Here is a 16,381-nt window from a genome sequence, read left to right on the forward strand (position 1 = left end):
GGCTTGTGCCAAGGCTGGCACCAGCACCGACCTCGTGAGCACCACCAACCAAGACCACCTTGGACTCAGCACCTTCCAAATTCACCCCCCAGCCCCAAATCTGCCTCTCAGTCCCAAATCTACCTGCAAATTCCTTCCAAGCCACAAATTCACTCCCCTCAGTCCCAATTCTGCCCCAACCCTAAGTCCAAGCCCTAATTCATCCTTCCAGCCCCAAATCCACCCCCATCCCCAAATTGCTGTTCAGCTGCAGATCCACTCCCCAATCCACCCTCACAGCCCCAAATCCTTAACATCCAGCTCCAAATCCACCACCCAGTCCCAAATCTACCCCTAAATCTCCCCCAAAGCCACAAATCCATCCCCCTCAGACCCAGTTGTGCCCCACCCCATATCCACCCTGAACCTCCAAGTCTATCCCCAAATCCAACCTCCCAGCCCCAAATTCTCATCCCCAGTCCCAACTCCACCCCAAATTCCCCCCAGCTCCAAATTCAAGCAAATTCTCAGATCTAAATCCCCCCTCCTCAGCCCCAAATCGCACCTCCCCCCTGGCATCTCGTCCCTCCCAGCCCCCCGAACATCCCGTGCCCCCCAAAAGCCAGACTCGTGTCGGCAGTAGCGGGTTTTATTCTCCAGTTTCTTCTCCGAGGAGCGGGGCAGGCTCAGAGGGCGCAGCTCCCCTCTCCGTAGCGCCGGCACCTCATCACCTTCAAGTAGGTCTCCACCTTGTGCAGGTCCTTTTTGAAGCACGACAGCAGCCCGTAGTTCTTGACCAGCGCGTCCTCGCCGCGCAGGTGGAGCTCGAATTTCTCGTAGGTGGGTTTGAGCACCTGCGGACCCCTCGGGCTCCGCTCCTCCAGCTCCTGCGGGACAACGGGGACATTCCGGGAGAGGCGGGGCCGGGCAGGGGCGTCTGCCAGGGACAAGCCTCCTGCCGAGCTCTGGGACAGGTCAGGGGGATTCCCCCCCGCTCCTAAATGGGATTTCAGATGTGGTTTTAGGTGTGTGGCAGGACGCGCAGGTGGAGGTGGTGCCGCGGGGTGATGCCACATTGATCGTGCCAGGGACACACACGGGGCTGTGGGGAGGCAGGAGTGTCCTGGGGGCCTTAAAATAAAGGGAAAATCACAGAGAAATACTGCAGCCCCTCCAGCCAAAGGGATGGGGAACTGCACAAATAATTCTGTCTTTCCCCACCTTCCCAAAGCTCTGATCCAGCCCCACATCTCCACCTGGAGATCTGTACTCAGCCACCCCCCCTGCTCTGCTCAGCACCAAAATGGTTTTGGTGAAATAAAAAGTGTCATAAATTGGACATGAATGAATGTCCAAAAATGAATATTTGTGTAATTTCTGTGTGTGGCTCCCCAATGCCCAAACACATATAGAATGCAGAGCAAAATCTGCACTGGTCCTGACTCCTTTGCCTTCTTACTCCAGCACAGAAGTTCTGTGTGTGCTCACAGGGCCTGACTTGCAAAGTTATTTAACTGCTAGAAGATGTAAATAATGGCCCAGACTCATTTCTCACAGCTACAGCTTCAGGGTGATTCTGGCAGATAAACTTATAGAATAAGCATAACTGAAGGGTGTCCTGGCAGATAATGGGTGATTTAATTTAAAACAACAAACCCAAAATTAAGAAGACTTTAAAGGGGCTTTAAAAGAGAGAGAGAGTGACATGGAGAAATGGTTTTAAACTAAAGGAGGGGACATTCAGGTAAAGTCTCAGGAAGGAATTCATCCCTGTGAGGGCGAAGAGTCCCTGGCACAGGGTGCCCAGAGCAGCTGTGGCTGCCCCTGGATCCCTGGCAGTGCCCAAGGCCAGGTTGGACAAGGCTTGGGGCAGCCCGGGACAGTGGGAGGTGTCCCTGCCATGGCAGGGGTGGCACTGGGTGGGCTTTAAGGTCTCTTCCCACCCAAACCATTCTGGGATTCTCGGACAAGATCTTCCTTGGAGAGAACACCCTCCAGCTCTCAGCTTGGAGTGTTGTGTTAAAGGAAGAGGGAAACATCAGAGCAAATCCTTCCCTGCACAAAAACATGTTTGTAAAATGTTGTGAGGCTTCAAACCTTGCAAAATTTGCCTGTTTCAAAGTACTTTGCCTGGAGATACAAGAAACAATGTGCTGCTGTTTGTCCGATGTTGGGAATTCCTTGGTGCTGGGTTTGGAAAGATTTTGGATTGGCATGTTGTGGTTCCTGGTGGAATCTGCTCCCTGAGGGGTTGTGGTAACACCTGTCGTATGTTCCTACCCTCCTCAGTGGTGGGACCTGTGCACTGTGGGTCATGATCTTGTTATCTAAAGGGAAGCAAAGGATTCCCTGTGGAATTCAGGGAGATTTCTCAAGGTCTGTGGATGCCTGAAAGTGCCCCATGCCTTGAAGATCTCTGTTATTCCACAGTCATGCTGGGACTTACCCTCATCAGAGCTTGGATCCCTTCTTCCAGGTCCTTTAGCTTTTCATACACCCTGTCTGAGGTGCCAAAAACCAAGTTGTTTGGGAACACCTTGCTCAGGTACTGCACTGGGGTCAGCCAGGACTGGATGAGAACCAGGGAAAACCGGAGAAGCTCCATGTCCTGAAATTGAGGCAGGAAAGGGTCAAAGCTGAGTAGGTGTGGTGTTTGGTGGAGTGTCCTGCTCCCTCTGGAACAGCTTGGAGTGACCCAGAGAGGGACACTGCTCCTGCAGTTCCAGTTTGCAGGCTGAGGGCACCACACAGCCCCAGGTCCTGTGCAGACAGCAGTGTTCTCATGCTGGAGCTGGGAATATGATTTATAGTGTAACCCAGAAGAGTCTGCAGGGTTTAAACAGCAAAGAAGAGAGAGGAGGGTGAAAACACCAAAGGTCTCACAGGTGGAAACCCTCTGATCTTGCAGTGGAGACTGCACAGACAGGTCTGTGCCTGCCTCAGGTGAGAACTCACCGATTTCTGCTGGGCATCCTCCTTCCCCGTGGGAGCTGGGATGGTTTCTGAGTAGCAGTAGGCTACCTGGGAGTTTTTGTTGGTGTGCCTTTGGTCCTCTGGGATGTAGCTGCGTTCCTGTGGAGACATCCCAGATACACTCAGGTCTGCTGCCCATGGGCTGGAGAAGAGCACTGAGAATTCCCAAGCTGTCCTGCACGGTTCCTCTTTGCAAGGAATAAATGGGAGACAGGAGGTGCCTCCGGACAGGGTGGAGAGCTGGGAAATAGGAGTTTGTGTGTTGGCACAACAGCTGCCCTGAAGGTCTCCCTCTCCCTAGGGCAAGGGGTTGCTCTTCAGTAAGGGCCAGTTATGCCCAGGGCAGCAGGTGGCTCAGTGTCACCAGAGGGAACAGGGTGTCACAAGGGTGGCAGACACTGCTCCAGGCAGCCTGCAGGAGGAGGAGGAACAGAACACACCTGGGACAGGTCCTCCCAAGGAGGAGATGATCCCCAGAGACAGCCTGTGCCAAAGGGACAGCCCGTGCCAAAGGGACAGCCTGTGCCAAAGGGACAGCCCGTGCCAAAGGGACAGCCTGTGCCAAAGGGACAGCCCATGCCAAAGGGACAGCCCGTGCCAAAAGGACAGCCTGTGCCAAAGGGACAGTCCGTGCCAAAGGGACAGCCTGTGCCAAAGAGACAGCCCATGCCAGCTCCTGGGTAGTAGCAGACACTTGCTGGGTTTAAGCACTCAGACCCTCCCAGGGACAAAGGTGACCAACACAGAGAAATCTTGTGAAATATCTGTGTCACCTCCCAGCTACCCCTGTGCAGGGGCCTGGACACAGGTGGAAATGGCCCCAAGGAGGCATCAGAGAGGTGACAGTGTCCAGGCTGGTGGGACACAACCTGCCCTATCCTGTTACGGTTCCTTCTCCTCCCTGAGAGCTGGCAAAGACACCAACACCTGGGAATTTTCTGGGAAGTTTTACAGTCCTGGAGCCATCAAGGAAACACCATGAGGTGCCCTCAGGCCACAGCACTCACAAACTCCTTGTAGGTCTCGGCAGCCAGGAGGTGAAGGTGCTGAGCCCTCAGCACAGCGTTGGCAAACAGGCTGGACAGGGGCACGGCCGGGAAGGTGGCAGCTGCCTGTGGCCACTGCAGTCCCAGGGTGATCACAGCAATGGCCAGAGGAGAGAGCCAGGACCCTGCAAAGTGGAGAGGAAGGTGTTGGGAGTCCTTGGGACTGTGCTGAGGAGGAGGTGGCCCCTGGGAATTCATTCCCAGCCTGTTCTGCCCGTGCTGGATCCATGCTGACCTTCTGTGGTGCCCTGTTGGACACAGGATGGGCTCAGCTCTCCCCAAAATTGAGGGAGACCCTTTCACTGGACCTGCTCTTGGGGCTGGGGCTGCTCCCAGTGAGACCAGCAGCATCTTCCTGGCTGGAATTGTGGTTGCTCCATGAAAACTCAGGGGTGTCCCTGTGGTTTTCCCTGACATACTCATGTTTTCCCTTAGGCCTTGTCTCTGGTCTCACTGGTGGCATCACCTGTGCTGTGACCAGCTGCTTTTGGTCCCTGGGTCACACCTTTAGGATTTGGTGATTTTGGTCAAGCCTAAAGGTTTTCAGCCCATGACATCCAACACAAATGTCCACCTGTGCTCACACAGACCACAAATCTCATCTGAAACAAAGACCCTTAGGAGGAGGAATGCCCTGGAGCCTACAGGACTTGGACATTATTAGACATCATCCTCATCCCTGTCTGAAGTTTGGAATATGAGTTTTATTATCCCTGCCAACATTTATGGTAATGGTAACTATTACAACTGGATTGATCTTGTTCTTTAAGCTCACAACACTCTCCTTGCCCACTTTAGGTTAAAGATTAATTAGTGGATTAGAGTCATACTTCAGGGAAAGGTTTTCTTTTTCATGGATTTAGAAATTGGCATATTTTAATTTAGGAATGGTAAGAGTGTGTGTAGCCCACCACAGAACCACCCCATCATCATTATCTCCTGTCACCCTACACACCCAGCACTGGAAATCCTTTAAAACCGAAATAAAATGTACCTGGAGCCATTTCTGCTGGTGAGTTGCTCAGGTGTGGCTTGGTTGGGAATGTTTCCTTCTTTCACCTGGTGAAGGAAACTGTGGAGCCCCTCTTTATATAGCAGGGGGTCTGTTTAAAATGGATCTGTGTGTCCATGATTACAACAACAGCTCTGCACCTTCCCCCTGCATACATGCATAAGTGTTCACAGTGGTGCTACCTCATCCCAGGCATTTTCACAGATGTGCAGCTTGGGGAGCTTTGTTTACCTCAGGATGAGACCAGTGCTCCATGATTTCACCATGTTCTCCTGTTTATTGCAATTAAAAGTTTCCTCATCACAGCAAGACCCAAATCAGATCATGGTGAGATATGTTGTGTTCTCCTGATGTTCCTGCCTGGCTCTGCAGCCTTGCCCCACGGGACTGACCACCCTGGGACATTTCTGGCTTAAAGCAAGTGGCACCAGGAGAGGTTTAGGTTGGATATTAAGGAAAAGTTCTTCCTGAAAGGGGTGTCTAGCCCTGGCACAGCTGTCCATGGCAGCGGTGGAGTCCCCATCCCTGGAGGGTTTTAAGGCTGTGTGGATGTGGCACTTGGGGACATGGGTTAGTGGTGGCCTTAGTGGTGCTGGAGGAATGGTTGGACTGATCTTAGAAACCTTTTCCAACCTAAAGGTTTCATAATTTTGTGATCTTTTCCTCTCTAGTATTTGTGGGGATAGAGCTGGCTGGATGTTGTCAGATGAATCCTATTTCTGCCAAGGAATTTCTGCCAAGGAAATCTTCCAATTTCTCCCAAAATGTCAAAAATTCAGCAAATACTTTTGCTGAGCTGGTTTGTCACTGGTGTGACAGGGAGCTGTCCTGCCCTGGTGCTGGTTTGGATTCCAACCTGCCCACTGCAAATCCAGAGCTCTGGGAGCTTTCTCTGATCCTCAGCTGGACAAGGCTCTGGGAAAACCTGGTCATGAGCATCTTCCTGCTCCTGCCTCAGATGCAAACATGAAATACTGTGGGATTAAGGAGAGGTATAGTGGGAAAAAGAGATAGGAGGGATCAGAAGAGGAGATGGGGAAGGGAATCAGAGAATCATGGAGTAGTTTGGGTTGAAAGGGACCTTAAAGCCCATCCAGTGCCATCCCTGCCATGGGCAGGAGCACCTTCCACTGTTCCAGGCTGATCTAAGCCCTATCCAGCCTGGCCTTAAAGAAGAGAGGACACAGCCCACCCATCCCTGCTTTTGAGAAAAACAACAAAGAACCTGGGATGGGCAGCTCCAGGGGGTATTTAAAGGACTTTTACTCCACATAAAGCCCATATTGCCCCAAACCAGACTGGTTTCGCCTTTGTCTGCTGTTCAGGGGGTGTCCTGTGTCCGGAGGTGATTTGGCTCACCCAGGTCCCTGTTTGCTGTGTGTGGTGTGGTTTCCAAGCAGCAGCATCACCCCCGGAGCCGCTGGAGCTGCGGGAGTAGGGAGAGGGGAGCTGCTCGATAAACATGAGGGAGAGCAGGGCTGTTCCGAGAAGCCCCCGGGTGTTGCTGCTGGAGACGCGGTGGTGTCACAGGGAAATGTCAGTCCCGGCAGCAGAGGGAACAGCGGGTCCTGCCGCTATCAGGTGTCCCGTCACCCCACAGCGGCAACATCTGGGCGTGTTTTTATGTTTGCTACTCCAGGTCGTGTTTAAATCCGTCAGGGCTGAGCCGAGCCGCAGCTGCCCAGCCCAGCCCAGCCCAGCCCTGGATGACGCCGCAGTGTCACTGCAGCTCTGGGTCAGAGCCGTGCTAACCCCCATGGTCCGGCACGGAGAGGCCGGGCTGAGCCGGGCCAGACTCCCCCAGGCTGGCTTTGTCCCGGCACGGAGGTCTCCCCCAGGCTGGCTTTGTCCCGGCACGGAGGGCTCCCCCAGGCTGGCTTTGTCCCCGGCGCTGTGTCGCAGTAAATGAGGCAGAAGCGGCGCATGACGAGCGCCGGGCCGGGCAGAGCCGGGGTTGCATAATCGGCTCCCAAACCTCAGCCGGGCCATTTTCTGGCTCTGCAATTCCTGCATTCCCAACCCACAGCATCCCATCTAAAGCAGCGTCATATTCCATGATTTCCACATTCTTTGGAAAAGAAAAAAACCCCTCCATTCTCTTCAGGATGGCTCTGTGCCCACCCACCTTTCCCTGAGCTTTTAAATAAGTGAAACAACTTTTCCTGAGTGTGCTCCCGGGTCCTGGTGATCCCCAGCCCCAGGAATCCTGACCGAGGAGCTGCTGCTGAGCCACAGCCCAGCTCTGCAGAAGGTTTGGGGTGTGGGGGATTATCTCTGTCAACTCACTGGTCCAATGAGAAATTCCATTTTAGATTTATGGGGATTATTTACCAGAGCTGGAACTGCTGGGTTGCACTGAACTCCTGTGAAAAGATGAGGCTGAAACCCCTGGTTCAGCTCCCCAGGCAACCCCACCTGTCTGCCTGAGCATCCCGATGGAAAACAGGGATTTCCCCTCCCTACTGTTATCTGGAGGATGTTGTAGCCAGGTGGGAAGGACAAGAGGAAACAGCCTCAAGCTGTGCCAGGGGAGGTTTAGATTGGATATTAGGGAAAATTTCTTTACTGAAAGGAGTGTCCAACCCTGGCACAGCTGCCCAGGGCAGTGGTGGAGTCCCCATCCCTAGAAGGATTTAAAAGCTGTGGAGATGTGGCCTTGGCAGTGCTGGGGGACGCAATGATCCTAGAGGGCTTTTCCAGCCTGTGTGATTCCATGATTCAATGACAGAAATCAGGACAAAAAATACAGAGCCTGGACTGTATAGACTGATATATTTATTTACATTAAATGTGTTTTAAACACAGACTACTCTCAATATAGAATGAAATGAACCCCCATCTCCAGGCTCCTTAGAAACTACTCCAAGCATTTCAAATAAACCAACAACACTACAGAAATATTTATTTACTTTTGGCATTTTAAAGGAGGCCAAATCCCAGGGCTGAAGGAGCAGCAGAGCAGGACCGGGGTCATAAAAACTGCTTTTGACACAAGTGGTTCCTCACCAGGTGCAAACAGCATATTTTCTTTATTTTTTCTGTTATTCTGTTCAGTGACTTGAGTGAGTTGTTTACAGAGATCTGAGGAATCTGGAGCTGGGAAGGCCAGAAAAAACTTCTATCTTCCATTTGGAAACTGAAAACAAGGAATGGAGCGATGAGCTCTGCTAGTCCTAAAATCTTGGCAAACGTGGAAACCAGGAATAGCCAGTTCTTTTCTCTCCCTGTGAATGCTCCTTTTTTTAATTAACCAATTTTATAAGTAAAATATGCTTAAATAACTTTTATATATATGTGGCAGAACTAATTTGGGATAGTTTTATTTAACTAGTAAAAATCAATTCCAAAATGCTGGTTTTTGAGCTGTTTAAGCTGAATTCCAGTTTTCCATGGAGTTGCTTTAGTGGTAAAGAACCATCCTCTTACTTCTGAAAAGCCTTTTTTCCTTAGAATTTTACCCTTCTCTGGCTGTTTTTGGGGTGCAGAGCAGTTGCAGGAGCTGCTTGGAGCCCAAAATGTCATGAAACATCAGGACAGAGAGGCCTGGGGCTCTCTGAGAGGGGACAGTTTGAGCCACAATGTCCTTGTCACCTTCATCCAGCCAAGCCCCCATGCCCACTGTGCCCCCACAGCCCTGGTTTTGGTGCCCAGCTGGCCCTGAGCCCACCACCCTCAGCTGTTGCTGCCATGCCAAGATAATTTAATGACAAACCAAATCTTGATATGTTTTTTAGCTTCTTCTTCAAGCCCAGATCTAGCTGAGAGTGGAGCTGCTGGTCCTGTTCTCCTGCTCTGGATCCTGGTGATTCTTTGTCCCATCCCAAGCTGATGTTCTGGCACTGTTGAGGTCCCCATGGGTAGCCTCACATCTGCTCTTGGTTTTCCATCCCTGCCTGCCCTCTGGGTGAAGTTTGAAGAGGTGAAGTTTGGTTTCCAGCTAAGCTGGACCCAAAAAGCTGCTCATTATTCCTAGGAAATCAGCACCAGGGTTATGGGACACCCCTGGAATGGGCATGGCAGGATGGAGCAGGATAAGGATTTACCCATTACCTTTATTAGGACTTCAAAAGCAGTTGGAGGTTTGTGTCCCACAATTTGCAGTTTTCCCAAATGTTCAGAGGTCACACATGTCCCTCACCATAGGGATGACCTTGTGGCAGGGTCCAGCTCTTGCCTTTGGGCAGCAAGCAGCTAGCCTTTGGGAGAGACCTTTCTCCCCAGCTCTTCCATAGTCTTTGGAGAAAAGGAGGTGCATTTGGGGGATCCTGCACCTCAGACCTCTTCCAGCTGGGCCTGTGGATTCAGCCATGGCTTTGACAGCTGAAGAGTGGCCCAAAATCCGCTTTTCACAACAGCCACGTGGTGCTGTTGGCAGTGTCCTTGCAGTGCCTGGTGCTGTCCTTCCTGGGGTGGTGGGGCTGGAGCAGAGCCCTCATTCCCAGTCTTTCCTTGGCTCTGACCAGGATGGAGCTCACTGCTGGTGTGGGGCTGCCCGGGCTGTGTGACCAGTTCACTGCTGGGGGATCACAGGTGGCTCCTAATTTCTACAGAGGCTTTAGGGTTTGGTCAGCAGGGTGGAGACAGTGACAGTGGGACAGGGCAGCCTCGGGGACACAGCCTGGACTCGTGAGCACCGCAGGGCAGCAGGCTCCCAGCCTGTGCAGGTGTTGGTAGCCTGGGATCCAGGCAGAGCCGTGCTCCAGGGGATCTGTCCCCACGGGGGTTGGCTGGGTGCTGGCAGGGCCTGGCAGGGGGCACAGGACCCCTCACTCTTCACCTGGGTGCTCCCCCACTGTCCACTTGGCCTTCACATCCCGGAAAGGAGTGATGTCCTCGTAGGTGGCCATCTGCTCCACCTCCAGCCCCTGCAGCAACGACAAGGAGGGTGCGTGTGTATGCCACGGGACAGAGAGAGAGAAACGGCAAGAGTTTCTCACAGTGGCTTGTGAGAGCTTTTAGGGAGTTGTAAGGATGTGATAAATTGTTAGGATAAACAATCTGCAGGTGGTGTTTTTCTGCTTTGTCTTTTTGTTCTTCTCAAGGATGGTGTGTGAGAAAGGTGTTTTTGTTACTTAGCCAATCAAATAGAATGTATCTTATCACTCTATATAAACCACAAGGGTCTCTTGAATAAAGCCTTATTTTACTCTTTCTACAATACTGCCTCTCGCCTATTCCTGTGTCATTCTTGGTGCAAGAGTGAGAGGGTGGGACATGGCAGGAGGCTCCAGCCACAGCACATCCCTTGGGACACCCACTGGGGACCCTCCCAGCCTGCTCCCCCTGAGCCTGGGGCAGCTTCTGACAGGGACAGAGGATGGAGATGGTGGATGTTGGATGTTGGATGTGCACTGGGTGCTTCCTGGGGCAGCTCAGCATAGCTGATGTGTAGTTGGGGAGGAAGGGGCCCTGATCCTCCTCCCAAGGAAGGGGCTACAGGGTGACCCCCAGCAGACACCCAGCAGGGGCACAACCCCCTGTGTGAAGGCTCAGGTGGTGTCAGGGAGGTCCTGCTATCATTAATTACCTCATAGGTGTGGTCCTCCTCTGGGCTCTTCTTGTCTTCGCCCTATGGAGAGTCACAGGTTGGGGTCAGCACCCGTCAGGATCCCCTGTCCCCGGCCTTGGCCCCCAGGCCAGGTACCACCACTTCCACATGCACATCCATGGAGTCCCCACACAGCATTTGAGATGGGTATGTTCCCATTTCATATATCCACATACCACCCCACAACCCCAAACCCATCCCATGGCCAGGACTGGCCTGCCTGGATGCACTGCAGGAGTGCTGTGAGTCCGGCTGGGGACATTCCCTCTGCTGGAGGCACTGTCACTTGCCTTATCCAGGAAGAGGAGGATGGGGATGCTGATGAAGACGACGAGCAGGATGGACTGGATGATGATGATGGCGTCCTTCAGCGTGTTCCTGTTCTGGTACTGCTTGATGCTGCTGGTACCTGGGAGCAGCAGCACAGGGAGAGCCCAGGTCACCTCTGAGCCAGGCTGCAGGGGAGGGATGTGCTCACCATGGCCAGAGTGTGTCATCAAGGTGGGATATGGGGACCAGGGTGACCTGTCCTTTTCATTGGGAGAGACCAGGGCACTGCAGCTGTCCCCAGGGCTGGCATCAGGGACCAGCTCTGGGATGGGACACCTTGGGCAGCACCCAGCAGTCACCAGGAGCAGAGCAATCTGATTTATTAGAGGAACATGTCCCTGGTTTTTGCAGGATGGCTGTGCCAGGGCAGACCCAGGGAGGTTGTCCTGCTCCTTGGGGCTGGCAGTGAGGAATGGAACCTCTGTGTGCCATAGAGCACCCACAGCTGGGTCGGAGAGGGCCCCACCAGCACAGGGAGAAGAGGAGGTGTGGGAGCACCACGGGGGGTTCACATGGAGGGGGAAATGGGAGAGGAGGAGAAAATGCATCGCCTGGGGTGCAGGAGGATGGGGAGCTGCCACTCACCCATGACCCGGAGCTCTGTCCCACACGAGTGCAGCTTCTCCTTCTGCACCAGGCCCTTCCTGTCACACACGTAGATCCCGCTGTCCTCAGAGCTGGTCCTGAGGAGGGTGAGGTTGATGGAGCTGTTCGTCCTCTCGATGTGGTAGCTGGCCGTGTTCTGATCCAGCACGGAGAGGTCCTCCCTGTCCTCTGCTGTCTTGTACCACTGCATGAGCTGGGGCTCCTGGGAGTAGCAGATGAAGTAGATGGGCATGTTCTTCTTGACGGCCACGTACCGCACGTTCTGGTGCACCGGGGGACACATGCCATCTGCAGGGGACAAAGCTGTCACTGCAGCCACTGCCGTGAGAGCCCCCCAGCACCTCCCAAAAAAGGAGCTTCCTGTTTTCATGCTGCTTTTGAGCATCCAGCTTGGTTTTGATGAATTATCCTCATCCCAAGCTCCCCAGGGAATGGTCCCAGCCCTGAGGCTGCCAGAGCTCCAGGAGGGTTTGGACAGCACTGCCAGGAAGGCACAGGGTGGGATTGTTGGGGTGTCTGGGCAGGCCAGGAATGGGACTGGATGATCCTTGGGGGTGCCTTCCAGTCAGGATATTCTGTGATTCTATGAGATCTGAGGCTTTTGGTGGAAGTCTGCTTTTAATTAATGCCTCAGGTTTAGCTTTTCTATTTTCAGGTTCTGTGCTGCTTTAGTGTGTGGGTCTGGGCTTCATATGAGGGGATGGTGAGCTCTCTGCACAGAGCAGGGAGACAAAACAATTCCTGCTCTAGCTGGGGACCAAGGACAAATGATCCAAATCTCAGGCCCAAGAGCAGAAACAATGTGGGCTGAAGACAGAAAACAAGAAGGATGGGACTGCATAACCTAAAGCTGTAATTGGACAATTAACTCCAATATGCAAATGGAGCATAGCTTATAGAAGTGTGAGACCCTGTGACCAGTGGGGCATTTTGTGACCATTTGGGTTCGCCTGGGGTGCAGCCCTGGCTGGGCTCTTGTGCTGCCCAAGGTGGATCTATTGAGGCCTCCTAATAAATAAACCTGTATTCTTCAGCTCTGTCTAGTCTCTATTCTAGGTCAGCCTGCACAAGGCATGATGATGGAAACTCCAGTTTTCTGTGGGAATGCCTTTGCTCCAGCACTTCTGTCCTGCTCCCACCCCTCTCTGTGCACGTTTAGTTAATCCCAGCTCCAAAATTACAGCCTGTGGAATCCCAGCTGGTTTCTCTTTTGCTTCCACATTTTTTTGCCTTTTGCTTTATTTTGTATTTTTTTGGCCATGTTTGGTGTCCCAGAGTCCCAGAGTGGTGACTTTAGGAGCCCATTTGGGTTGCAGAGGTCACCCTAAGGGCCCCATGGGTGGGAATGGCCAAGGACAATGGCACAAGTGCTGTGACACAAGCCCAGTGCTGGTCCCAGACTTGGCCATGCAGCAAATGTAGAGGAAAAACCTGTGGGTGCTCCGGAAAGACAAAGAGGGTCTGGCTTTGCAGAGGGAGAAGAAGGAGCAGGATTGGGGATGAGCCATGGGGGATGCCACAGCCTGGGGATGGCCTTTGCAGGGGAAAAGCCTATGGAGAGAAGGACAGCAGCTCTGTGGGACAGGAGGACCCTGGGGACACAGGCAGGGGAAGAGCCCAGAAGGTCTGGGGGTACCTGTGCTGTTCTCGGTGCTGTTCTTGTCTGCTGGGATCCCACCTGCAAGAGAGGAGAAGGGCCTGAGATCGTGGCCAGGAGCCCACCAGGATGTCCCCAGTGGGATGGATGTGCCCTGGCCCTTCCTGCCCACTCCACAGGGGATGGAGCAACAACAGAGCCCTGCTCAGAGGACCAGGGGCAGTGCAGATTTGGGTACAAACCCTTCAATTTCCATTCTGTCTCCTGAAAATTTTCCAGGTTGTTTTCTGGTTGATACCCCAGTGAAATCTGCTCTCTATAATGTCCCCGAGGCTGGTGCCTTTCGGGAAGGTCCCAGATACTCCCAGCTCTGCATTTCCACTCCCTGAACCAAGCAGAAACCCTTCCCTGCTGGGATTTCCTGGACTCGAGCCCTGTGGTGGCCAGGGCTGTTCCCAGATCCCGTAGCCACACAGCCCCCCAGGGCAAGGGCTGGTGCTGTGGGACCTGCAGTGCAGGAAGCAGGGGGAGGTGGGGACCCTCCCCAGCACCCACGGGTGCCCTGCCCACAGCTCCAGTGCCTCTGGGCCAGTTCCTCTTGCTGCAGCTGGGCAGGAAGCCCCAGCCCGCTGTTTACTGCCCCGCTTGAGTGCCCAGTTCCCTCCTCTCGATGGAGATTCACCAAACCCTGTGGAGGAGCTGGCACGGAGGTGGGGCTGCAGCACCTCCCTGCAGGGCAGCTGCAAACCTCCCCATCCCCAGAAGGAGAAGAAGGAACAGAAAAAGAAGAAGAAAGGTTCAGTTCCCCAGCCTGAGCTCTGTGCCACCCTCCTGCAGACTCCCAGCCTGCAGGAACCTCCTGACTTGGGCAGGGGCTCCTCTCATTGCCCCAGAGCCCCTTCCAGGTCCCTGCTGCCCTGTCCACGTTCAGCACCAACACCTCTGCAGGCAAATCCTCCCTTCCTGCCCCATTCCATTTTGTTCCAGGATGAGAGATGCCCTTTGTCCTGGCTGGGCACTGGCTGTGTCCCTGTCAGTGCCACCAGCTAAGGCTTTTCTCCCCAGGTTCTGTTGGTGTTTCTAAAGGAAGACCAGGCTGGTCCCTCGCACCCCTCTGAGTCAGGAATTCCACTGCAGCCACAGGAGGGCTGAACTTCCCCTGTCCTCCCCCGAAATCATCATGAGAGCCAAGTTCAAACCCTGCAGCCTTGAATCCATGCTGGGCTTGTGTGGCCACCAGGGGACCTTTCAAATGCCCTCTGTCCCGTGGGCACACGTTTCCCTTTGAGGATGGCATCTGCTACAGGTTCTTGTAGCTGTCCCTGCGTCAGGCAAGATGAGCTGGATGGGGACAGGAGCCATGTCCTGGGTTTGCTGCTGGTTCTCCAAGGGGAACAGCACAGGGATGTTCACACAGACTCCACAAATCACCCCAAAAGCCTTTTCCTCCCATTTCTCCTCTGCTCCTGGGCACTGAACCCCACAGAGCAGAGGCCATAGCCTTAGCAATGTGCCAGCCCCATACCCAGGCCTCTGAGAGCAATAAATGGTTAATAAACCTCAACGACCCTTCTTTCCTGCCACCTGCAGCCCCAGCCAGGCTGGCTCTGCACCCGCTCAGCCAAAGCCACCTGCCTGCCCCAGAATGTGTCCCATCTGCACACCCCAAGGGAAGGGAAGAAAAACCCAAACCCAAGGCAGGCACTGGGATCCGAGCCCTGTGTGCCCTCCTGGGCTCCCTGGGAGGCTCCCAGCACACAGCAGGACTGACAGAGACCAGCACAAAGCTTAAAATTATTGCACTGAGGCAGAGCTGGGGGAAGACCTGGAGCAGGGGACAGAGCTCAGGCCGTTGTCCTGGCTCCTTGCTCTGAAGTGCAAACCCCATTTGGTGCCTACCTGTGAGCAGAGGCAGCAGCCAGAGGGTCACCTGGAGCAGCCAGAGCCTCGTGCCCAGACCAGCCATACTTCAGTGCCCAGGGCAGGAAAACATCCAACCCGTGCTTCTGCAGAAACAGCGGCTGCTCCCACCACCCTGGCCCCAGTACCTAAAAATGGCAAAGCTGCCGCTCTGTGCGCGGCCCCTTTCCTGCTCATGTAAATCCTCCCCGCTGGGGACTTTCCCTCGGGGCTGGTTTTGAATGCGGCGCAGACGCTGGGGAGGCCGTGCCTGTGAGCCCCTGGGCTTCATCCACCCTCGTGTCCCTGGGCATTGTCCCTCTCCGTGTCCCTGGGCATTGTTGCTCTCAGTGTCCCTGGGCATTGTCCACCCTCTTGTCCCTGGACTTCATCCATCTCCGTGTCCCTGGGCTTCAACCACCCTCCTGTCCCTGGGCATTGTCCCTCTCCCTGTCCCTGGGCATTGTCCATCCTCCTGTCCCTGGATTTCATCCACCCTCCTGTCCCCGGGCATTGTCCATTTCTGTGTCCCTGGGCATTGTCCATCTCTGTATGCCTGGGCACTGTCCACCCTCGTGTCCCCTGCTGGCTCCCTGTGGTGCCAATATTCCCTGGAGGTGGCCAGGACTGGACCTGCAGCAGAGCTGGGGATGAGCCCATCAGCCAAGCAGGAGGTGCCAAACCTGGCTGAGCATGAGATGTGCCCAGGGAATGGCATTGGTGCTGCCTGGCCACATCTCTGGGGGGACAGAATGGGGGTGACCCCCAGCTCCCCACAGGGTGTTGGCCCTGAAGGGGATGGGCAGGGATTGATGGTGGCCAGAAGCCAGGAGCTGCAGCAGGAATGGGGTAAGAATAGGGGATGTTTGTGGGGTTGCTTGTTGTGGGATGCAGTGGGATGGGTCCCTCAGCTCCCATCCCTGCATCCCAGGGAGTCCAGAAACCTAAAATCATAGAAGCATGAGTAAATCACAAAATCATTGTGGTTTGAAAAGACCTTTAGGATCATCAGCTCAGCAGTACCACCATGACCACCACTAGCCCGTGTCCTCAAGTGCCACTTCCACGTTTTTTGAGCGCTTCCAGGGGGAAGATGAGATGGGGAAATGGCCAAAACAAGGAGTCACTTGGGTACCAGCCATGCCCACCCTTCTCCACTTCCAGGATCCTTCTCCATGGGACCTTTGAGACAGCCTGGCCCTGGGGAAGCACAGCGAGGCCCCCAAGGTGAGCTCTGCTGCAGGAGCAGTTTCCCCCAGTCTCTGCCCCGCCGGTTGTTGCTCGTTAGCAGCTGTGGGTGAGCACTGAACTGTAACTCCAGTGAAAAACACCTTTGGGTACTTCTACCAGTCCTGTTGGTCCCCAGAGCCTGGTGCCATTGCCCGGGGCCT

General features: G+C 54.1%; 2 protein-coding genes across 2 annotated transcripts; both read right to left on the reverse strand.

Moving 5' to 3' along the window:
• Window positions 1-614: 614 nt before the first annotated feature.
• GH1 (growth hormone 1) lies at window positions 615-5,043 on the reverse strand. Its single transcript, XM_041399030.1, has 5 exons — window positions 4,993-5,043; window positions 3,960-4,123; window positions 2,935-3,051; window positions 2,426-2,587; window positions 615-866 (listed from the first exon to the last, which is right to left on the reverse strand). Exons 1-5 carry the CDS (start codon window positions 5,000-5,002, stop codon window positions 666-668), a joined length of 654 nt encoding a protein of 217 aa, XP_041254964.1. The 5' UTR covers window positions 5,003-5,043; the 3' UTR covers window positions 615-665.
• Window positions 5,044-9,265: 4,222 nt separating this feature from the next.
• Window positions 9,266-15,111, reverse strand: CD79B (CD79b molecule). The gene is made up of 6 exons (XM_041399044.1): window positions 14,991-15,111; window positions 13,131-13,172; window positions 11,474-11,782; window positions 10,839-10,967; window positions 10,538-10,572; window positions 9,266-9,875 (listed from the first exon to the last, which is right to left on the reverse strand). Exons 1-6 carry the CDS (start codon window positions 15,055-15,057, stop codon window positions 9,777-9,779), a joined length of 681 nt encoding a protein of 226 aa, XP_041254978.1. The 5' UTR covers window positions 15,058-15,111; the 3' UTR covers window positions 9,266-9,776.
• Window positions 15,112-16,381: the final 1,270 nt, after the last annotated feature.

Source organism: Onychostruthus taczanowskii, unplaced genomic scaffold (genome assembly GCF_017590055.1).
Source record: "Onychostruthus taczanowskii isolate IOZ18803 unplaced genomic scaffold, ASM1759005v1 scaffold152, whole genome shotgun sequence".
In the NCBI taxonomy this organism is placed as follows: Eukaryota; Metazoa; Chordata; class Aves; order Passeriformes; family Passeridae; genus Onychostruthus; species Onychostruthus taczanowskii.